General features: G+C 36.0%; 1 protein-coding gene and 2 long non-coding RNA genes across 4 annotated transcripts; all 3 read left to right on the forward strand.

Annotated features, from left to right (window-relative positions):
• Nucleotides 1-2,629: 2,629 nt before the first annotated feature.
• LOC121414978 lies at nt 2,630-4,549 on the forward strand. Its single transcript, XR_005969933.1, has 3 exons — nt 2,630-3,050; nt 3,517-3,617; nt 4,414-4,549. It is a non-coding gene; the product is annotated as an uncharacterized LOC121414978 (long non-coding RNA).
• Nucleotides 4,550-4,749: 200 nt separating this feature from the next.
• LOC121416241 lies at nt 4,750-22,092 on the forward strand. 2 transcript variants are annotated; one of them, XM_041609750.1, is made up of 4 exons: nt 4,750-4,930; nt 11,848-11,973; nt 14,216-14,395; nt 18,471-22,092. In XM_041609750.1, exon 4 carries the CDS (start codon nt 18,511-18,513, stop codon nt 21,271-21,273), a length of 2,763 nt encoding a protein of 920 aa, XP_041465684.1. In that variant the 5' UTR covers nt 4,750-4,930; nt 11,848-11,973; nt 14,216-14,395; nt 18,471-18,510; the 3' UTR covers nt 21,274-22,092. The 2 variants fall into 2 exon arrangements, with proteins under 2 accessions (XP_041465684.1, XP_041465683.1); XM_041609749.1 differs by having other exon boundaries at nt 14,248-14,395.
• A 1-nt stretch (nt 22,093) lies between these two features.
• Nucleotides 22,094-24,304, forward strand: LOC121416242. The gene is made up of 2 exons (XR_005970113.1): nt 22,094-22,664; nt 22,770-24,304. It is a non-coding gene; the product is annotated as an uncharacterized LOC121416242 (long non-coding RNA).
• The last annotated feature ends 420 nt before the right edge of the window (nt 24,305-24,724 follow it).

The following is a 24,724-nucleotide window of genomic DNA, read 5'->3' on the forward strand; positions in this document are numbered from 1 at the left end:
GGGTTAATATCCGTTCAAAGCAACCTGTGCGCGCCCCTCCTCCAATCTTCCTCCTTCTTCTTCCCCGATCCTCCTCCTCCTCCTGCCCCATCCTCCTCTTTCTACCCCCCCCCTGCCCCTCCTCTCCCTCCTGCTTTTCTGCCCGAAGACATATTTTTGTCCGACAAGATGTCAGATCTGACATCTTTCCATGATTCTGATTGGCTGGGAGGCATTGTTCCTATGGTAACTGTCGGATAAAATGGGACTTGTCGGATAAAACGTCCGACAAGTCTTTTCATGAAACGCCCCCGGTCAGCCCCAGTCCATGCATGCCACAGACTTTTGCACGTTTTCGGCGGATTTGGGGCTTTAATAGTTTAGTGGTTTTCAAGCGAACTTGCAACTAATTCGGACGCTGATAGTTTAAAAATGAGCGTAAGGACCCCATATGTTTAATGTTTTAACATCTTCAAAATATATTCCTATATGATACAAAATTTCTAGAGAGTAGGATGAAAGAAAATGATATGGATTTTAGTGTTTGGGAGCAAAACTACGGAACCATTCGCATTTTATAAGGTATCATTAGACTTTTGCATGTTTTCGGCGCATTTCAGGCGATTTTCAAGCCAGCTCGCAATAATTTGGACACTGATAGTTAAAAAAATGAGCAAATGGACACATATTTTTAACTTCCCTACACCTTCACAATGCATTCCTATACCTTTGCCGAATTTAATGAAAATGATATGGATTTTGATTAAAGTGCAGCTTAAAATACACATTTTTTAACTTTCGAGTAGATTCAGGTCTTTTGAAGATTTGTTTTTAGGAAGTTTATGCACCATTCATTCTAAATGAGGACGGTGCTGACTCCAAATAGGTATAGTTTTGCCAATTAAAAGCCATTATCCTACTTTGGGTATCCACTTAGTTACATATCCTGAATGTTTGATGAAGTTTGATGCGATATCGACAGAGTAAGATGATTTAATCTCTTTTGGTGAATTCGTGAGTTGGCGGCGGAAGCCAAAAATTTTAGGAGGGGACAACAAAAAATTTTTTGACAAGCAAAAAAAAAAGTTCTCAACCACAAAATTTAAGGGGGGACGTAGAAAAAAAAATTGACAAGCAAAAAAAAAAAAAAAAAAAAAAAAAAAAAAAAAAAGGTCATCAACAACAAATTTAGGGGGGACCGTCCCCCCCTCCTCAAATTTAGGGGGGGACACGTCCCCCCGTCCCCCCCGCTTCCGCCGCCTATGGGGCTAACATGTCTAAGAGAGGCATAATCCTCTTGTTTGCGCAACATTTCATATCATTAAATACGGAGACTTAAAAAAAGGAAATGAACCTATATTATTTTTTTTTGCATTTTCATAATGCATTTAGATGCCAATGCAACTCTATGCAAAATTAGGTAAAAATGGCATGGACTTCATTCATTTTATTGTGCATATTATTTTGTGAAAAATAAGTGAAACTTTAAAATGCCAAAACTTTTTTTTTATTTTACACCCGATTTTGATGAAATTTTCAGCATTATGCTAGTTTGATTTTTCTTTTTTTATTCAAATCAACATTTTTTGGGGTGGATTTGGCCTTATTGTAACAAATAGCAGAAGCAGCGAGCGGGTTCACAAGTTATCATTAATTTAAAAATGAAATGTCATCCCCCAAAAAACAACGACAACAACTTTGGGGGCCATTCTCTACAAGCAGTTTGCTTTTTTATGCCCCTAGCCATATTTTGTACAATTTATTACACAATTATGTACTCTGTATGATTTGTATAAACATATTTTTATTTTTGAATAAAATTGAATTGAATTGAACTGAAAATGGGTTCTTTTGTACATTTTAGTAGGCCTATATCAACAGACAAAATATTTCACACTATCCTGAAAGAAGTAAACGTGAACCAAAATTGAAATGTGTGCATTTTATAATAGGGCAGCTCATGCAGCTCGTATAATTATGACGTGACAAATAAAAAAACCCGTTAACATTCTGAAAAATCTTGTGAGAATGGGGGGGGGGCATCTTTGATGACTATAGTAGGCTGGTGGTCTAGTGCACCCCGCGTGACAAAAAGTTTATTGTAAAATGATAATAATGATGATGATAATAATAAAATAACATTAATAATGGTGAAGATTTGCGGAAGATCCATTGAAAATCAAGAAATTTATCATCATATCCATGGGCGGATCCAGCTTTTTATAAAGGGGGTTGGGGTGGTATGCGAGGGAGCGTAGCGACCGAGTCCAAGCGAGCGGAGCGAGCGAGGGGGGAGGATGTGGGAGGGGGTGTCCCCCCTCCCACAGTAGGGAAAATTTTTGAAAACAATAATAATTTTTGAAAACAAAAACAATAATAATAATAATAATAATAATAAATGAAATAAATACATAGAAATAGAATAAAATAAAATTACAAGTTTAAAAAAAAAAAAAAAGATTTAAAAAATGGTCCCTGGATTTTTTTTTTTGGGGGGGGGTTGCAACCCGCCCCCCCCCCCTCTAGATCTGCTTCTGATATCACCTTCAATTTATTTTGGAGTGACCCCCTTTTTCACCGGGGTGCCCCCGGCTTTTTTACTTGTATATTCCTGTGGTAAATTGAATTTTATTGCAAAATCATTTTTTTTCTTAGCGGAGACACCGTACGAGAATTTAAAGCGAAAGTGTATTTCTTTTTGGTCGATATGTTCCGTTGTTTACTCACCTGTTACGTAACGTCAGTGATGTTGTTACCCAAAGAAGTAAAAGTAGTTCCTCAGACTTATAGCTGATTATTCTCATATATTCATGATGTGAATGATGTTTATGTTAAATTCATAGTTGTTTTCATTATACTTTTCATTTATACTGAATCTAGTGATATGTCATAAATATTTGTGATGTTGTGGAAGGATATTTACATCAGATAGCGTTCAAGTGTAGGTGGCGCGAAAGAATAAGCGTTTATGTTGTTACGACGGTAGGATAAATCAGAAAGCGATTTGTGACGACAGTGTACGTTAGGGGTATTATGTTCGTTCTTCCAAGTCAAGTTCGACAAGGAGGCATGTAAGTTTGATTCTAAGTTATATCGTTTTATCAATTTAGCAGCTAAGATTTTGACTACGTTGATATTATTCTTAAGAAAACAATTATCACAGTGAGTAGGGTTGAATATGTAAATTCAATTTTGTATATCTGGTACATGATCGTTATATGCTTCATGTTATATGCTTCATGTTTAATTTCACATTACAAGGTGAAGATTTCTTATGATCTGCTTATAAAATGAAATTATATTATGTTCTTTTCTATGATGAGATCGAGTACATTAGACGAAGTTGATATTCTTGTCAGTACTTTGCCATGATCAGTTTTGTATACCCCCCCTTCGCCGTACGTAGAAAGTGAATGAACTTTGTTTATTTTGATTATAATTGCCGAGTGGTAGTAGTAGTCTTGGAAATTCAGACTCGATTGAATTAGATGAGTTTTAAGGAACCATACTAGCTAATTTTGTTATGTCAATTTTTAGGGAATTTCATTTGACGTACTACCATGTATGAGTGATGCCGAGTGAGGTCTCCAGAGGGTGATTGGTGGATAAACCCTTGTTTTCTCTTGGCCTATAGTAGGGTGAGTTAGTCAGGATGGCCAAGTTATGGTTATTTTGTTGATTTACATGTATAATAATTAAGGCAATAACTGTTCAAATGCTATGATATAATGTGCTTAGAATGATTTAAAATCAGTGCTACATTATTGTGATTATTATCATTGGTTAATTGGAATATATTTTTGTAAACATAAGACTTCATTGAAAAGCGATCAATAATTCTTAGTAATAGACACTTGTTCACTGCTACCATCTGGCCTGTGGAGAATCTACAGGTAGGACTATGGTATGCCAATGCTGTATAGAGCACACACTCTAAAAAAATCATTAAAATATCACTTTTGTGACCAAAATTACTAATTTTCATACAGTTTTAATTTATTTATCATTAGTAATGTGGGAATAATTTTTGTATTCACCAGAGCGCTCAAAAACTTGAATTTTGGGCATATTTTTGTGTACGCCCTCTATTGGTGGAAAGTAATATGGCAAGAAAATTTTCATTTTTTGATCTCTATTTTTAATTAAGAAAAAATTATATAAAGAATCAAATTTAAATAAGAGCCAAGCAGTATGAATTAACAGGTCTAATGGAAACTGTCAGTGTAAAAAAATCAAGCATTTGCCCCAAAGAAAAAGAGAAAATAAGCCAAACATTGCCACCCTTATTTTGTCACACATGGAGATATAACTGAGAACAAGGTTATATTATAACCTTGTTCATTGAATGAGTGGTAATAGATATGATATGATAATCATGTGATCTTGGATCAGTATTGATTAATTTTTTTATATTCATTGTTCCCTTATTTACAGGGGTTTGTTTTCCCTGTTTTTGCATGATCCACCGGCTGTCAATAAATGGCTGACCCACCCCTACTTCTTGTCTATGGTTCTATGGTTTTCCTGACTGAGTACCCAACCCCCAATCCATACTACCACCCAAGCCCAGTTTACTACATTCCTGACCAAAAATCCCCTCCATTTGAGAGTTAAGTATAAAAAAAATCCTGGGTATTTTGCTTGTTATGCTAATATTTAGCCTACAACCAAAATCGCATTTTTGTCAGAGAAAACTTTTTTCTGTTCTTACTTGTTTTTATATTTTGTTTGCTTTCAAACTGTTCGGCTCTCCCGAAGCTAGAAGACGACGGTCCAAAATTGCACTGTAAGGAAATTTGTGCGCGCGCTTTTTGAGGAACCGGAAATTACATAACTGCTACCTAGCCTGTATATGCGATGCATAACCAACCAACCTTATGCGATGCACGTGCATAGCTCGTCATGTTCTGACGAAACTGGGTCTGGAACTCGACCCGATGCTGAGGCGAGGGTAAGTGAAACTTTTTGTGGTAAATCTCATACTTTTAAGCTGATTTATTACACCCAAAAGCCGGTACATAATGAGAAACGAGCCCGTGGACCCCCGGCCGCGTGCCGTGGTGAGTGCAGTTCACCCATGATGGAGCTGGTTCACTTCAGGCTGAGCTTGGCTGAGCTGAGCGCGGCTGACGCATTGCCAGTGACGTGACACAGCACAGGGAGCTCCGTCCCGCGAAGCGAGCCGCGGAGCCCAGGGGTAGTATTCTGAAAACGTTCTTATATTTGTTCTTATCTTTTATCTTATCTCACTGAGGTAAGAAGACGCTGAAATCATTGCAAATCGGTATTCTGAAAATCTTCTTAACGCATTCTTATCTCTGTAAGGACTGCCCCCTTCTTACATGTCTGGCATTATCGTGATTTATATATAGGTAACTACCGTTCACTTCATACAGCAGCGCTTTATTCAGTCGCACGCACGGTTCCCTATTTCCACCTCCATTCACTTTGTACACAAATGCGCGTACACAAATCTATGAGTGGTTTCCAATCTATGAGTGGTTTCCAAAACCACGATTTGGCCACATGTCTTATCTCCAACACGCCCATTTTTAAGATTTTACCAATCAAAATGCGCTTTATATTGGCAGTTTAACCAATAGAAGCGTTCCTTATGTGAAGAGAATATCATGGGCGCTGCGCGTACACTGTTTCTGGCGCATTGCGCGAAATAGGCATTTTATACGCAATGACTGATTTTATTATTTCGAGACGTCCACGTGCACAAAATAAAGAAAGAAAAAAGTAAATAAAGCAGGTACGAATAAAGAATAAAATATGAAGAAAGAAAGTAAGTAGGTATTTAATTAAGAAGACAGAAAAGGGTCAGAATGAAGCAGAAAAAAAAGATGAAAGGAACACAGCAGAAAATAATGAAAAAATAAAGAGTAAACGAAAGAAAGCAAGCAAAAAGGACTTAAAAATAAAAAAAAAGAAAAATAGAATGAATAGAAGAAGGAAAAGGAAGAAAGAAATAAAACACTTATCAATGATAAAGTGAAGGAACAAAAATGAAAAAAAAGAAAGAAAGGAAAGAAACTAACAGGAACACACACAAAAATAAAAAGATCAAACTAAAAAGATTTTTAAAAAAGTAACAAGGAACCGAAAAAGAAAAAAAAGTCTAAAAAACAAATAAAAGAAAGAAAGAAAAGAAGGAGAAAAAGGGAATAAAAATGTAAAAAGTGAAGGAAGAGAAAAAAAAAGAAAGTGAAACAAAGAAATAAAATTGAGAGAGAAAAAAATGAAAGGAAAATTAACGCAAACATGAAGACTACAAAAAGGTAAAGGAAAGAAAGGTAAATTCAAAGAAAGAAAGAAAGAGGAAAAAAAACGAAAACTTAAAGGGAAAATTAGGAGTTAAGAGAAGAAACAAAGTAAAGAAAAAGAGTAAATAAAGAATGAACAAAAAAAGAATGAGCGACTAAATAAAGAAAAAAAAAGAAAGTAAAAAAAGACACAAAAATTTCAGAAAGCAGAAATAAAATAGATTAAGAAAGAAAAATTAAGAATTATTAATGGGAAGGAAGCAAAAGGGGAAAAATAAAATGAATGATTTAAAAAAGGAAAAGCATATATAAATACGAAAGAATGGACGAAAAAATAAGGAAGAAAAGTAAAAAGATGACAAAAAAAGTGAAGGAAGAAAGAAAGAAAAGGAAGAGAAAAGGGGGAGTAGGTATAAAGAAATAAGAAAGGGATAAAACGAAAAGGGAAAATTAAAATGGAAGAAAGATGAAGTATAAATGAAACAAAGCAAAAGAAAAAAAAAGAAATTAAAAGATTTAAACAGAACAAAAGAAAAGATATAAATAAAGAATGAAAGAAAAGAAGAAAGACATGCAGATAGCAAGGAAGAAAGACAGACAGATGGAAAGGAAGAAAGACAGACAGATGGAAAGGAAGAAAGACAGATAGAAAGGAAGAAAAAAAGAAAAAAGGGATAGAAAAATGAGACGGGCAAAATAAAGGGTGAATGAAAGAAATTGTGGGGGTAATACTAGTGGGTACTTGTTACTACTAGTGGCCATCGATTTTGAGCAAGAAAAAACGCGAACATCGTGAGATGTGATGACTCTCTAGCTATCTTAAATATTATCTTAAATACCGTGAAAGATAAGAAAGAACGTTTTCAGAATACCACTTATCTTGATTTTGTTCTTATCTTTTTAGCGCACTTTTGTATTATATGCGCGAGTAGTATATTTACGCGCACAGCATAGGATGTTTAGCAAGATAAGAAAAAGATAACAAAAGATAAGAAAAAGATAAGAACGTTTTCAGAATACCAATTTGAGATCGTGACGTAGATAAGAACAAAATTAAGATAAGAACGTTTTCAGAATACCGCCCCAGGACTCGTCCGTGTAATAATGATTACGTAATAGGTACATTGTAGACATATACTCTCCAAAATTGGGTAGAATTCGGTCACAAATGCACTCCAAATAAAAGGGGGTAAATGAATTATGCACTTACCTCGATTATGGATGAATGTGAATCTTGAGTGTGAAGTACAAGTTTGACGCTGGTCACCCACTACTTTGGCAGTAGGATTCCACCTCAGAAAAATGTTGATTTGAATCAATAGAGAAAAATCTGGCAAGCACAATGCTGAAAATTTCATCAAAATCGGATGTAAAATAAGAGAGTTATGATATCAAAGTTTCGCTTATTTTTAACAAAATAGTTATTTGAACGAGCCAGTTACATCCAAATGAGAGAGTTGATGATGTCACTCACTCACTATTTCTTTTGTTTTTTATTGTTTGAATTATACAATATTTCGATTTTTACGAATTTGACGATTAGGACCGCCTTGCCTGAAGCACAAAATATTAAAAATAATGGAATTCCACGTGTTCAGGGAGGAATGAAACTTCATTTCACATGATAATGACGAGAAAATCAAAATATTTCATATTTCAAACAATAAAAAACAAAAGAAATAGTGAGTGAATGACATCGACTCTCTCATTTGGATGTAGCTGGCTCGTTCATACATGTATAAGTGTTTTTGTGAAATGAAGCGAAATTTTGAAATGTCATAACTTATTTTACATCCGATTTTAATGAAATTTTCAGTGTTATGCTTGTTGAATTTTTCTCTTTTTATTCAAATCAAGTTTTTGTTGGGGTGGACTTGTCCTTTAAAGATGAGACAGAATTTGGAACTAAATATAGAGTCTTAGATTGCATTCAGAAGCATCCATAGGTAGGTATGTCTATTGTGACACAAAATCCTGACATCAATTGAGGCACAAACTGGACCCTCGAAAAAAGAAAAGTTCTGTCTCGTTCGTTTTTTCCTGTCAAAATTGAAAACAAATGGCCGATTGATACTGAGTACGAACGTGTCATCGAGCTTTAATTAACTTTTCCTTTTTTTGATGGTCCAGTTTCTGCTTCAATGTCACGATAGCTTCATCCATATCGTATAAATCGAGGTAAGTCATGTGAGTGCATAATTTATTTTTCCCCGAATTTTGGAGTGCTATTTAGTATATAGACAGCTGGCAGCCATCTGTTTTTGTGGAGTTCTTTAATTCTTAATTTTTAAAAAATTTCTCCTCGTACACAGACGGCTCTCTATCGTGCAGCCACCATAAGGGGACTTACAATGCAAAATCCCCCCGTCAGGGCTTTTCAATTTTTGTCTTTAATGAATCAAACTTGAAAATTAACGTGACCGAAATGCAAATTAATATTCCCTCTTGGCATTAATTGCCAAAAAACAGAAAAAATCAAGTTAAAATGAACAAAAACAGTGACTTAGCTCGGCTGTCATGCAACTTTTATCCGAACTGAGTACAAAAACATATGGCCATTGAGTCCCCTGGACAGATCGCGCTAGAACTTAGGTGTCTGTATTTGGTGAGTGAATTCAACGGAGTTCAGCTGAACAACCAAACAGAGACCGAAGCTTTTTTTGGGAAACTGCATTAGTGCCCAATGAACAAGATATGGGCAAGTCCAAGAAAAGGTCACCCTAGTGGGGTGAGAAAGCCCAAATGTTGAATTTTTAAATTTCATTTAGAAAAGTGTGACTGATAATATGGATATTTTTGGGGGCACTTAATTTGCATGATTAGTAAAATGGGTGTTAAGTATGGGACAATAATAACTCATAGAAAATCAAAACGAAACTTGTGAGATTTAGTTATTAGTGGGACAAGGACCCCCTAACATCTTACCGGAATTACTTTTTTGGGGAAAAAGTGGTGTCATCTATTTAAATATGCAAATTAGGTCTTGTCCAAGGATGGAATGTCCCATATAAATGTGTCATTAATTTGTTTGATTAGAGTCTGTAATTAGAGGGTTTTGGCTAATGACATGAAACTTGCCTTTATAGATATATTAGAGTGTTGTGACTTTTGTCACGCTAAGTTGCAAGTTTTCAAATGAAATACTTTTAGAGAATTCTCAACTTGAAAATAATGTTTTAGAAATTGTCTTTTTCTGCGTCCCATACGTAATGGCACATCTTCTCTCTCTAAAAGGTCAAGAATTTTCAAGATCATACCTGTACATGTATGTCACAATTGTTTGCATGATTTTTCTTCTCCTAGATGTCTAACATGACATGATGGTATTCAATCTAATCAAAGTCATTTAACACTATTTTTTGCGTCATTAAAGCCTCTGAAATGTCCCATGCATAATGCGCGCAAATTTTTGGACTTTCCTAATTTCATCTACAGTGCGTATAAAAAAAACGGGACAGATTTGAAAAGTCTATAAAATATAAATTTGTTTCAAATTATGATCTCTATATTTTGGTGTCAACAGGTGCTCTGAGGTCTTATCCTTCAATGCCATCAAAATAATTTAGTTTCGTTCATGCTTGAGCGAACACGGAATGGTTTTGTCTGGGGTTAAAAAGGAGGCTGGTATTTTCATCTACAGTGCGTATAAAAAAAACGGGACAGATTTGAAAAGTCTATAAAATATAAATTTGTTTCAAATTATGATCTCTATATTTTGGTGTCAACAGGTGCTCTGAGGTCTTATCCTTCAATGCCATCAAAATAATTTAGTTTCGTTCATGCTTGAGCGAACACGGAATGGTTTTGTCTGGGGTTAAAAAGGAGGCTTGCGCCAGAATGGCATAAATTGATGAATATGATGATCGGACTTCTTGCTAATCGGCAGACTTCCTCATAACCTTTTCAATATCTTTGCCATAATTTTCGAATTATGCGGTCAAAATTCATTTCCAAATTTATTTATTTGCTTGAATATTTCTGTTGTTCCTTTTTAATATTTTCTCTTTTAGCTTTGAACATTCCTTATTTAGGCAAGAACATTTTTTTATAAACCGAAGTATGGGAGAGCGTGTTTTTTTTGTTTCAAATCCTTTCATTGCGTGCTACAAAGGTTATGGTGCCTTTGAACGTGGCATACTGATAGGTGGGGGCTTGGGGTGCTCCCCCCAAAAAAAAAAAATCATGACCAAGAAAAAAAAGTGGAAAGGAAAATAAAAGAAAACATAGAAAATGAAATATATCATTTTCTGAATATTATGTCAAAATCACAAAATTTGATATTTTAATAAAAAGTGGAAACGTTTGCTTGCTCGCTTCATAACTTTGTAATGCATTTTAACTGATCTGCCATATCTTGCTCCTTCAAAATTAACTAAATACACCATTGCAATTGAGAGACATGAATCCTTTCCTATTTGTCCTGTCAAGCACATAATTAAACTTGGTGAAGGATTCAATAACCCCTTGAAAATAGGATTCATGTCTTTTATAGGTACCATAACATAATTTGTTTCACATGATAAAAGGATTTGAATAATTACAAATTCTCCCAATTAATAATGCAAATCTTCTTACTTGAGTTGACAAAAAGTCTTCTTTTCTTACTTAAAAAAAGTCAAAGGTAAAAGAAGTTTAAATGAAAAACAAAATAATTCATGTAAATAAATAAATTTGTAAATGAAATTTGACAGCATAATTCGAAAATTATGGCAAAGATAATGAAAAGATTAAGAGGAAGTCTGCTCATTAGCCAAAAGTCTAATCATCAAATTTCTCATTTCTGCCATTTTTGCGTAAGCCTCTTTTTGAACCCCCGACAAAAACGTCCCGTGTTCGCTCAAGTATGAACAAAATTTATTTTTTAAAATGGCATTTCAAAGATAAGATCTCAGAGCATCTATTAACATCAAAATATAGATATAATATTTTCAAACAAATTTTTTATAGACTTTTCAAAACTGTCCCGTTTTTTTTTTTTGATACGCACTGTAGATCTACATGTAAATATCAGATTGTGGAATATTCTCACTGCCACTCCAGTAGATTGTAAACTGCATTTCAGTAGCCAGCATCAAAGACAAGGCTTAGGTGCAGAAAATCAAACTCAAACTGCACTAAGACTGCACTGATTCTTGTTAACCACACATACATGTAGAATATCTTCCACAGCACTTTTCATACCGGTAGTGACATGAAAGATTTTTTTTGGTTGATTTTCCAAGTCTTCTCCTTACCTTATTTTATTCACTCATCTTTCTCTTATTTTTCCTCTTCTTTTTTTCTCTCCTCTCTTTTCCCTTCTTTTTTTCTCTCCTCTCTTTTCCCTTCTTTTTTTCTCTCCTCTCTTTTCCCTTCTTTTTTTCTCTCCTCTCTTTTCCCTTCTTTTTTTCTTTCTTTCCTCTTTTTATCTTTTTTTTGCTCCGCCAATAGGCCCCCCCCCCCCCCGATCCGCCTATGGAGTGCATCTTCTCATATTGCAATTTGCATGACTTATAGATTCGTTGAAGTGTGCAAATAATTCCTTGGAATACTGTATACAGCAAAGTGAAAATGTGCTATCACTCTAAACCAGTTGCTTTCTAAATCTTTTTCCTGACAGCTCCTGGTCTAGTGCCATAGGCTTGCATGTACCGGAATGCAGAGGGTGGCTAATGGCTAAGAGTGGACTACATGTACACTGTACCTTATGGCTGAATCGTCAAGTTCAGGATATAAGTCATTTGAGGTATGACATTGAGCCGAAAGTATAATACCTGACGTCTATATACATGTATAGTTAGGGCTGGGACTAAAACCCGGGTACCCGGGTCCCGCCCGGAAGCCTCGGGTACCCGGGTAGAAAAATCAATACCCGATACCCGAAAATTGCTCACCAGTATAACGTACATTTGATTTGTATTGTGTAGTGTAAGACATGATTGTAAACTCATCACAAAAGTACACTCTCATTTTGAATCTCACCAATTACCCTCGAAATATCTACTAGTTTTTCAAGTGATGATGTGACTGAGATCGTTCAATCGTCGCCATGTTTCTTTTGCAGCGCAGTGACGTCATCCTGCCACTGCGACGCAAGCCAATTTATGAATGAAAATATAGTAAGCATGCGCATTGCAAGCCTCAGCCCCACGCAGTATTCCGTCAAAACAAGTCTGCAATACTCTTTCACCTCGTACCAAAATCGACCTAGAATTCCACTTTCCTTTATTTCATATGAATTATGAAAGGCATTCTCAGAGGATCTATTTTCTCACCGATAGCGCACAGGTAAGCAAATTTTTATTACTTCTTGCTTTTCCGTCAAAATCTTACGAAGTAGCGTCGATGTTGCATCGTGTTTGTGAGTTTGTAGAATCTATCGCTACGTGAACAAAGTCAATTGATTTCCGGGTTTCGGAGCATACGAGGCGCCAGCCAATCACGTTCTTGATACCATTTTCAGTCCATCATAAACCGAAAATGGTAACACGATCGTGATTGGCTGGCGCATTTGACGCTCCGAAACCCGGAAATCAATTGACTTTGTTCACGTAGCGATAGATTCTACAAACTCACAAACACGATGTAATATCAACGCTACTTCGTACGATTTTGACGGAAAAGCAAGAAGTAATACAAATTTGCTTACCTGTGCGCTATCGGTGAGAAAATAGATCCTCTGAGAATACCTTTCATAATTCATATAAAATATAGAAAAGTGGAATTCTAGGTCGATTTTGGTACGAGGTGACAGAGTATTGCAGACTTGTTTCGATGGAATAATGCGTGGCGCACGGGAGGCTTGCAATGCGCATGCTTACTATATTTTCATTCATAAACGAAACATTGGCTTGCATCGCATTGGCTTGATGACGTCACCAATGGGTTTTTTCCACCAGTCATATTTCGAGCGGGATGATTTTCGGGTACCCGCCCGAAAATTTGACTGAACGATACAATGTTAAGTAAAACTTTTTTTCCCAGGACAATGGGGAGAAAATAAGAATATTTCATATAATAAAGTACAAAAGAATTAGTGAGTGATGTCATCAGTTCCCTCATTTGCATACCGACCGGTATGTGCATGTAACTTTTGTGAAATTAAGCGAAACTTCAAGATGTCAGAATTTTTTTATTTTACATCCAATTTTGATGAAATTTTCAGTGTAATGCTTGTTTGATTTTTCTCTTATTCAAATCAACTTTTTGGTGGGGTGGCGATGTCCTTAGAGCAAGGATGTATAGTAGTGTTAAAATATTTTGGGTATTAACAAAAAAATGGATTCTTTCCATTTCATGATTCAAAATTTCAACTTGATGACTCAGCCTCTCTTTAATATGACCATCGAAATCTGTCCAAGTGTACCAAAATTTGACTTGATATTATCAACACATGTGCATATCTTGTTATGATATTCTGAAATTACATATTAATATTGACTTGAAATAATTTTTTTTTCAAACAATGCTTTGAGGTACAAATAAGGTTAAAGTGGAGTAAAGAATTTAAACATGTATCTGACTTTATACTAAAATAATATGGAAATGAGAAAGGCTGATTGTAATTGATTTATTTTGTTAGGTACATGTATAACATTAGAAATGCAGCTGTTATATTAAAAATAATTCAGGATTAGCAAAATACCCTTTCACCTGACACCAATCTTGTCAGTCATAAGAGGAAGAACAAATTGTAAAACTTCTAGGCCCACTAGAAACAAAAAACATCAGTTGCCTATTGGCTTCTTTGAATTACATGATAATTTGGTTTTATTATTTTTTCATTCATTAACTTATCACCATTTCCATATGAGCAAATTTCATCATTATTTGAAGATTTATCTCATTAAGTACCCCCCCCCCCATAAAAAAGAGAGAAAAGAGTAGATAAATAAAATCCAGGCTTTCTAAAAAAAATATCCAATCCAAAATAAAAATTGTCTCTTTCTGTCTCTCTTTCCTAAAACTTTTTAACTTGTTGGATGAAGGTAATCTTGGTGATGTCATCATTTCTCCACAGGAAGAAAGATATGGCTACCTATATTGTCAAAGAAGCAGATCCTTTGAGAAAGTATTAGTGAGAGGAGCGGAGTTGACCCCACCAGGCAACAGAGTACCGTCTTCATCTACATGTAGTTCATTCAACTTTGGTCACTTAGAGAGAAGAGGTAATGCTTTGGACCCATTGTGATAAAGATTGGCACAGTCAAGATAAATGAGTAACAAATTTTATACTACATGTAGTAGTAGTAGTACCCCAGCTCCCCTGGTTTATTGTCTCGCCTGCATAGCAGAGCAAGACTACACCACTGTATAGGCGTCGCTTTTCTGACGGTGGCGTCGTCAACATGAAATCTTAACCAAGGTCAAGTTTTGGAAATGTCATCACGACTTCAAAAAGTATTTGGACCTAGTTCTTGAAAGTTGGACATAACGGTAATCAAGTATTACTTACTTAAGATCTTGCCTGAGTTTCAGGTCACATGACCAAGGTTAAAGGTCACTTGTCAGTGAACTTTGACCATGTTGGGAGTATTTGTGGAATTTTCGTAATAAAATTTTATGAAACTATTTCATGAAACTTAAACACAAGAGCAATTAAGTATCCCTGAACATTTTGTGCAAATTTCAGGTCACATGACCAAGGTCAAAGGTCATTTAGGGTCAATGAACTTTGGCCATGTTCGGGGTATTTGTTGAATTGGCATCATAATGTAGAAAGGTTATGGATTTACACATGCAGTTCATGATACATGGACATAAGGGCAATTGAAGTATGAATGATTGTTTTGCACACATCTTACATGTCTGTAGGTCACATGATCATGGTCAATTGTCAATTTTGGTCAATGGACATAGTATTTTATTATCTTATTAGTGTTTTCTTTTGTGAATAATTATTCAATATCTGTTTTCAAATGTCAGCACTGCTGCTATATTGAATTACATAATCCAGGCGAGACTCCCAGAGGAGTTCCACTTGTTTGGATTTTGGCCCATCACACTTTTTCCCGGGACCCAAGACAAACATCATTTCATGTTGGGACACATTAAAAGGAATTTAGAAAACATTTGTCATATCAAAATGATAAAAAAAGTATTTTCGACCCATGTGTAGCCCACTCCTTTTAATTGTACTTCAGAACGATGGGTTTATTATTGATGCTGTAACCATTGTTACGAGCATCTATATTGCACCCTGTATTAATGAATGTGTCCATTTAGACTGTGGGATGGACAAGGAAAATGTCTCTAGTTTTTCATTTCCGTGGGACGGCAAATACAACCATGGTTCTTGGACATGATAATATGTAAAATATTATGAGTGAATACATGCAACATGTTGCCATCGCTAAATTCTGCTCCTGACCTCAAAATTAAAATAATATGCAAAATCGTACCATTGATTCGACTGGAAATTCCGCCATTCACCCCGTGTGTTAAGGACTTTCGCGAACGCGCGCAAGCGTGTACAATGATGTAACCTCGTTCACGTTTATTTTTTTATTCGCTGTACTTGATATACCGGTACGTTATACAGAATCTACGACCCGAGGAGAGGGGGCCGGTAAATTTCTTTCAAGTAAAGAGCTAGAACAAATTTAAGCCTTTGTTGCATTCGTTGGTGTAGACTACCTGGGACTTCGGAATAAAAATAGCTATTCGTACAGCAGAGAAGTTTACGATTGACTTGCATGCAGCCCGGCCCAGGGAGCAGTGGCTTAACAGGGGGGCAAGCTGTCCCCCCTGGCGGAGTTCACCGGGAAATTAAAAAAAGGGAAAAAGAAAAGGGGGAGAAAGAAAGGGAAAGGAAAAAAAGAGGAAAAGGAATTAAGAAAAAACATAAAAAGTGAAAATTGGAAAAGGAAAGAAAGTAGTACAGTTAGATTGTCATGAAAAGGTGATTTTATTTTAAAAAATCGACTTGAGCATGCAAAAGCATAAGAAATCTTGTTTACCGTGGCGTACAGACCAAGAAAAAAAAAGGAAAAGGAAAGAGGAAAGGGTGAAAAATATATTATCTTCTTTAACATTATGTCAAAATCTAAAATTGGATTTTTGTAGTAAAAATGTCAAATTTTTTGCTCACTCGCATTGTTTTTTTTTACCCGATACACCATATAGCCCCTCAAAATGTTGTGCATGCCCCCCCCCCCTTTGAGAAGCAAAAATAATAAAATTTGTAATGTGAAAATGCCATTAAAATAGAGGTGTGCCCCCTCTTTTGAAATTGAAGACCCCTTTTTTTCGTGTACGAAATATACTTCATTTGTGGTTGAAAACCTTTTATTTTTATTTTATTTTTTGCTTGTCAATTGGTTGAAAAACTTTTTTTTAGGGGGGGGGGGCTGGTCAAAAACTTCCTCTTAAAAATTTGCCCCCTTTTGGAAAATCCTGGATCTGCCCCTGATAAGACCAGAGATTTTTTTGCTCTTGCCCCTCCTGGCTACCGACCCCTGTTACACTGCCCGGCCCGACCAGCATTGCAGCAAGATCCGAATGGATCAAACTAACGTGATAGATGTAACGCGTTACATCTTGCTGAGAGCCAGGTCAAACATTGTTCGTATCACCAGCATTCCAGCAATCAAGCGATCGAAGGTGAAAAAGATACAGAGGATGATTTTGAGATGGTGATCCTTGTGACAGCGATCTTTGTCCATGCCAAAATTGTTTCACTTTGTGCTCTTGCATTTCATTCTCTGCAAAAGTGAAGCAGTACAAACTTTTGATGATTTTTGTATAGGTCTAGATTTCTTAATTGAATCAATACATAATGTGACTCATGTCATGACTCACTTCATCGCCACATTTACAAGTGTATGAATAGAAGACGAAGTAAGTCACGAGTCACATTATTCATTGACTCAGTTAAGAAATCTAGATGTAGACCAATACAAAATATACAAATTCATCAAAGTTTGCACCGCTTCACTTTTGCAGAGAGTGAAATGCAAGAGCACAAAGTGAAAACAAATTACCTTTGATGGCTTGATTGCGGAATGCTGGTGATACGATGTTAATTTGACCTGGCTCTGGGCAAGATGTAACGCGGTACATCTATATTTATTTTGAACTATTCAGATCTTGCTGAAGTGCTGCTCGTGCTGGTCTCGATCCCGCGGGGCCGGGCTGCATGCAAGTCAATCGCAAACTTCTCTGCAGCACGAATAGCTATTTTTATTCTGAAGTCCCAGGTAGTCTACACCAACGAATGCAGCAAAGGCTAAATTTGTTCTAGCTCTTTACTTGAAAGAAATTTACTGGCTCTCTTTCCTTGGGTAAGACATGCATGTAGCATATATTTGCTAGTGGTAAATCGTAATTTTTGCTGTCAAAACATGACGAAGACGACGACATCTTATCCGCCATCGTAGATTCTGTATAATGTAAATCATGTACAACGAATAAAAAAAATAAACGCGAACAAGGTTGCGGAAGTCCTTAATACACGGGTTGAATGGCGGAATTTCCAGTCTAATCAATGGTACGATTTCGCATATTATTTTAATTTTGAGGTCAGCAGAATTTAGTGATGGCAACTTGTTGCATATATTTACTCATAATATTTTACATATTATCATGTCCAAGAACCGTGGTTGTATTTGCTGCCCCACGGAAAGTCACAATTTTAGCGACCATCCCACAGTCTAATTTATTTACATTCTCAATATACATGTATTCGCTGAAGGTAGTGTAAGCATGTTTAAACCATGGTTTCATACCACCTTTGTCAATTGAGGCCTATGAGATCAAGATCTAGAAACAAGTTTTGGTACAAACACTCAATAAAATTTCCTTTACTTTGTGCTGAAGGAGAACACAATGATAATGTTCTCTGCTGTGCTCTGCTGGCAGCAGAAATGAAATGAATTGAGATATAAAAGTTTACTGTACATGTATATACTGGAAATTTGTTTTCTCAAAATATGTTTTTCCTTTTCTATAGAATTGATATTATGCATTCAATACCAATAGATCCTCAGTTTGCTTCTATCCTAAATGTATGATTTTAAATACTTGCATTGAACTTTGGTAATATCTCTCTGTTGTGAGTCTGATAGTGCCTTCTTGTTGCTTTCTTGTGATTAATGCTGTGGAATCAAGAATTGGAAGGAAATCTGTTTTTGCTCCTTTCAAGGATGAAAACCAAAAATTGTTCACATGCTTATTAGCATTTACAGTTTGCTTATTTAAAGCTTCAAACTGTATTCCCTTATTATTTTTCTTTCTTTCTTTCAGTTTCACTTCAAATGAATCATTGCCAGGTGTGACAACAACAATGACTGACCAAGCAAAACAGCAGGACCAACCCCAAGGGCTTACCTGTCCTCTTTGTCTGAGTGACTTCAAGAACCCAACCCTTTTGAGATGCGGACATACATTCTGTAAGGTCTGTCTGGAGAATTATGATGAGCAACAGTATGGTAGAAGTTACATGGAGTGCCCCGTGTGTAGGAAATGCACAAAGCTAGAGAGAGACAGGATCGCAGGACTCTCGCCTAACTTTTCACTCAAGGGTCTCCAGGATGAGCTTAAGTTTGGTAAGGACATCCATTGTCCAATTCATAGGAAAGAGGATAAGAATATATTTTGTGAACTTTGTGGGGATTTCATTTGTATCACTTGCTTCATAGAAACCCATCAAGGACACAAAATCAAATCAAAAGTGGAATTAGGAGAAGAATTGAAAAAGCAGAGATTGGCTATTATTAAAGAAAGCGAAGCTGGGAAAACTAAACTTGATGAGATATGCATTGAAGCAAATCAACAAAGGAAAGAAATCCAGTGCTATATAAAGACAATAAAGAAAGAAATAGAGGATGCATTTGCCAAAAAATATACCACTCTGCAAGAAAATGAAAATAACTTAATCAAACAGGTCAATATGATCAGCACCACATGTGATTCGTCAATAATAAGGAGCAAATTTGATCATTTAGATTTAATACGTGCAATTGACACTTCAGTTGCTATCTTGAAATGCCATGAATCACTGCATTTGCAAAACCATGTTCTGAAAGAACATTATCAGCATTGCATGTCTCTTGAAAACACTCTCAAGAAGATCAAGAATTTCAATGAGGTCAAGCAGCAATACATGACCCAAGTACAAGTTGCAGTGAACACAAAGTTTTATCCCGCTCAGGATACACTACTTGATGTAGGTCATATCAAGGTCGGAGAAGTTCAGCCAGAAAAGACAACTCCGTTGGGTTCACCAGGCGATAAAGAGCAGACCAATAGAAGAAATTCAAATTGCAGTGATTCATCAAAGAAGCATACATTTGACATCATGCTACAAGAGGGAAAGGCAGGAGACAGACGTCAAGAAGTGAAGAAAACTGCCTCAGTGACTGAGAATCACCCAGGAGATGAGAAGAAAGGACTGAAAGTCAAAACAAAGAGTGGAAAAGAGGTAACTGAAGTGGATTCTGTGCGTACCCAGGAAAGCACACTGTCTGGAGCAAAGTCTGCACCTAGAAGCAGTGAGGGAAAAAGGAATACTGCAATTGAAGACATACAAGAGCTATCTCAAGTTAATCATGTGCCTACTCTCGTTGACATGATACCAGGGCCAAAGACTGGAGAAAGAAGCTGTCAACAGGTAAAAACAATTTCCCCAGAGAATTCCCCAGGAGGTAAGGGGAAAGGAGGAAAGGTCAAAACAAAGAATGGAAGAAAGATAACTGAGAAAAATGCTGTGCCTTCCCATGCAAACATGCTACCAGGATCAAAGTCTGTAGGAGGAATGGCAGAAAAAAGAAGCAGTCAAGATTTGAAGAAAACTGCCCCAGTTACTACGAATTCCTTAGAAGACAAAGAGAAAAGAATGGGTAAATTGAGTAAGAAGCAAGCGAACAGTGATGCTAAATGTACATGTAATCCTGAGACTACCCTTGCCAGCACTCTACCTGGAGGGAAGTCAGTAGCTACATGTAGTATCAGTCAGCTTAACTTCATGCCTGAAAATGTAAAGTCTCCAGACTGTAAAAGGAATGAAGGAAAAGCCATGTTGAAGAATGTACAGGCAATCAATAATACTTTGTCTACCCTTCCTGATGATGCTTCTGAAAATACTCCATCAACTAGTAGGAGTGACCCGTCAACTACATTTACTGCTGCAAAAATCAGCTTGGGTAATATTCAACCTTGTACCAGAGGTAATGCTGGTGCAGTGCTATCAACGGTCAAGACAAATTCACTGACCATTGTAAAGGAAGTTGAATCAGGTGGGCATATCTATGGGATCGGAGCTCTGTCTTCTAGTTCTGTTGTTGTAGGTCATGGTTGTCTTACGCCGAGTTCTGAGTGTATTTCTTTGTTAGGTGAGAGGAAACCTCATCTAAATCTAAAGGAGGCAGGTGGCATTGCTTGCCTTGCCAATGGTAAAATAGCAGTGTCGTGTCGTGATTATTCATATCATATTTACAATGCTGAAGGCTCACTGGATAAGTTATATTGCATTCCAAAGCTCCAAAGCTTGATGTCTTATCCCAGACTATGTGGTGATCAGCATGGTGATATCTATGTTGTCACTGGTGACTCGTATATTCGTATTTTCAATAACAGCGATTTTTTTCCCAAAACCGTCATCCCAACTGGGAAAGTTAGAGCAAGACACGTGTCTGTCGCCAAGACCGGTGCCATTATCATGTGTGGAATCACAAAACGCAAGACGCTGCATCCGCTCCAATCAGTCACTGTATACAACAGTGAAGGTCATACTGGTAGCTCAATCAAGTCCTATAATATGATGATTGAACACATGTATGCTGCGGTGGATAGTCAAGATCGAGTAATCGTAGCTAGGATGAAAGACAGAAGTAATACCATCAGACTGACTAGATATACACTTCAAGAGCTAACACTCTTCAAAGAAGTTACATTCAAACCACTCACACTACCATCTCTTGTAAATGTAGAGAGCTACATGCACCGTGGTAGCTACATGTATAATAGTTCTTGCATGGTCAGCCTTTCTCCTACTTTGATTGTATTTTCTTACTCGCATCGCTTGTATTTCATAGAGCTTCCTCAGTAGGTTCCTCCAAAGCTCTTGCATTCCCTCTGAGAAGACAGTATCAAATAACTATTGTAGCAATTGCACATCTCCTGTTCTGAGAACATTAAGAGCAGCTCTCAGTGTTAGTGCGTTACAGCAATGTATTGTGTCTGCAGTATAGAGAACACATATTTTACTACTGATTCCTGATGCATTCTGATGAAGATATTGCTTTGTGATCGCCACGTCCTACGCAATCACAAGATCTAGTTTTCTTCCCCAGGCAAACTCTTGTTAATGACATATATGTAGAATGAAAAGATTTCATCATCTGCATTATATTGTGAAAGTAGAACTTGAGGTGATTTTGAGTGATGATAATGCATAAATCTTCTTTGGCTTCTTAACAGTAATTCTGGCTTTATGTCATAGAACACCGGTGGATCCAGGATTTCATAATTGAAGAGGATGGGGAAAGATAGTTGGTAGATTTTGCTCCACAGCATTGGTTCCAAGCAAAAAAGGATAAGTTTTCTCGGGACCAAAAGGATCCAAATTGTCAGTGTGAACAATTTGACAAGCAAAAACAAAAAAGAAAACACAAGAGAGTATTACGGAGAATGTCATACAATAAAAAAATAAATAAATGCAAATTAGCAGGTGGTATGTATATACATGTACATGACTATTCTTTGAATAGTAAAATTGCGAGTGTGTGCCTTGATAGTGATTAATTTTATGCATTTGCATGAAAAGTTCTTTTTTCAAGTTTCAATATTAAAAGATTCATGCAATGTGTTCAAATTTATTTTGTTCTAATACTTCTCCCTTCATTGCTTGTAATATATGAAGCAAGCAAGTGAAGATTCCCATGGCATTTTTGGAACAATGATGTTCTCTGGTGGAATGCTACTAAGATGTTCTTTGCAGAGATTATGCTCTTTTATATTTGATACTGAATTTATAGTTTTCTCATGAAAAGATATGGAAAGTTACATTTAGTTTCTTCTGGTACATCCACTTATCTTGAGTTAAAACAGATGGTTAACGAGTCTTCATCAATGCGTAATTTTGTAGCAGGTATTAGAGAGGAATTTGATAAAAGCTTTTGAAGATATTACATGTACAACTACTACATGTATGCTATGTAAAATTGAAGGTTTTATGCTTTGCTAAATGATTTAAGTGTTTCATGTTATAATGTTATTCAAAATTCATCCCAACTATTATTGGAGGTGTTCCATCTTATTAATTATTGATATTGAAGGTGTTACATGTTATTAATTATTGATATTGAATGTGTTACATGTAACTCTTTATTAACTGATATTGAATGTGTTACATGTAACACTGCTGATTTTGAAGATGTTAGTACATGTAACACTATGCTAACTGATATTGAAGCATGTAACAATATGGCAATATTGAAGGTGTTAAATCTAACACTATGCTAACTGATATTGAAGGTGTTAAATGTAAGACTATGCTAACTGATTAAGGTGATACATGTGACACTATGGTAACTGATATTGAAGGTGTTACATGTAACACTATGCTAACTGATATTGAAGGTGTTATATGTAAGACTAATGCTAACTGATATTGAAGGTAATACATGTGACACTATGGTAACTAATATTGAAGATGTTTCATGTGACACTATGCTAACTGATATTGAAGGTGTTACATGTAACACTGCTAACTGATACATGTATATTGAAGGTGTTACATGTCACACTAAGCCAGCTGATTTTGAAGGTGTTTCACATTACATTATCCTAACTTCGTATTAAAGTGATATTGATTCTGTTTCACATAGCAGTGTGCATAAATTCATGTAGGCCTACAGTACATGTATGCAACCAACCAATATTTTTAGATGTAATACACGTGTGACTATGTTACTGTGAATGAAATAACATAGTGCGAACTGATATTAAATGTGTTTTATTGGTGTTACATGTTACTCTATGTGCTGATATTGAAGGTATCGCACCATGAAGTAGGAAAAGGTAGTCATTTTAATAAAGAAAATGTTCTCATTCATCCAGTGACTACATTATAACTGCTAAAGTACATGTTCATGTGCATACTTTAATCTGTTATCATGGAGATCCATTTTTCAAAGGAAATTATTTCTATCATCTTGAGCATTTAAGAAGTTATATTTGAAAGAGTTGTTCAATATTTTTCATTGTCTCACAATTATTTCAAGCATGTGCCAAAGTCATGTAAATAAGATAATTTATACAGTGTCATTGTACTTTTCATTATACTGCTTTGTAGTAATCATTTATTATCACGGGGGAATCATATGATGCAAATATCATCGGTTTCAATCACTCTTGTGCATTCATTGATACAGTCGTTGGTAGTAGGATTTCAAGAAGTTGATGGATAATTTTAAGGTGTTTTTTTTTCTAAAGCATGAAATATATGTACATTTTATAAATGCATTTTAAATACCCAGAACATTTTAGATTGTACAGTACTTACTATCGAATCCATTTATGAATGCAGTCTTTGCCGTCACAAATGTGATTGATTTTACGGTAACAACTATTATTATAATTTCTTGCCATGGCTGCCTTACTTTGCTAGTGAGCTTTAAAATGAAAAAGTACTATTGAGCTGAAACTAAAAATGTTACTCAACATGATTGTTCAAATTTTGCGGTGTGTGTATGACTAAGCCCACATCAAGTTGCATTTCCATTGGTGTACATGTATCATGTATATTTTAGATTTAGACAAAGTTATAGTCGTAGTTATAGTAGTATATAATAATAATGATGATGATGTACTGCTTATACGGAGCTTTCCCATGAGGCCCACAGCGAAACAGTTAAAATGGAACCTGTTAAAAATTATCTAATGCTAAAACTAAAATACTGCAAACTATGAAAGAGATGGAGATTTTAAGGCATTTTTTGATAATTTCTATTGATGGAGACTTACTTATTATAAGAGCCAAACCATTCAGTATTTTTAGGCTGGCACAGTAAACAACAGTTCTGTCACTGGCTAACAAATGATTTTCCCTTCTGTTGCAAACACTTCAATTAGTACTACTCCTGCTGCTACTACTACGTTTGATGTACAACAACTATTACTGCTGCTGCTACTACAATTATTACTACTACTACCACTTCTACTATTATGATATTATTAGTTGTATAGTAGTAGTTGAAGAAGAAGTAGTAGTGGTAGTTGCAGGCGCGGATCCAAAGAGAGAGGGAAAGAAAGAGGGAAGAGGGGACAGAAAAGAAGAAAGGAAGAAGGGAAGAAAAAAGAGAGGAAAAGGGGGGGAAAGAAAAGAGGAAAGGAGAGAGAGGAGAGGGGAAGGAGGAAGAGGGAAAAAAAGACAGAGGAAAGGGGGAAGAAAGGGAAGGAAAGGAAGAAAAAGAGAAAGGAAAAGGGGAAAGAAAGAAGGAAAAAGAGAGGGAAAAAGGAGAAAAAAAGAGAGAGAAGGGAAGAGGGGAAAGGCAGAA

Source organism: Lytechinus variegatus, chromosome 5 (assembly GCF_018143015.1).
Source record: "Lytechinus variegatus isolate NC3 chromosome 5, Lvar_3.0, whole genome shotgun sequence".
Classification (NCBI taxonomy): Eukaryota; Metazoa; Echinodermata; class Echinoidea; order Temnopleuroida; family Toxopneustidae; genus Lytechinus; species Lytechinus variegatus.

Bases quoted from the DNA above. Each gene is read 5' to 3' on its own strand.
- LOC121416241 (XM_041609750.1), top strand. From the start codon at position 18,511: ATGACTGACCAAGCAAAACAGCAGGACCAACCCCAAGGGCTTACCTGT.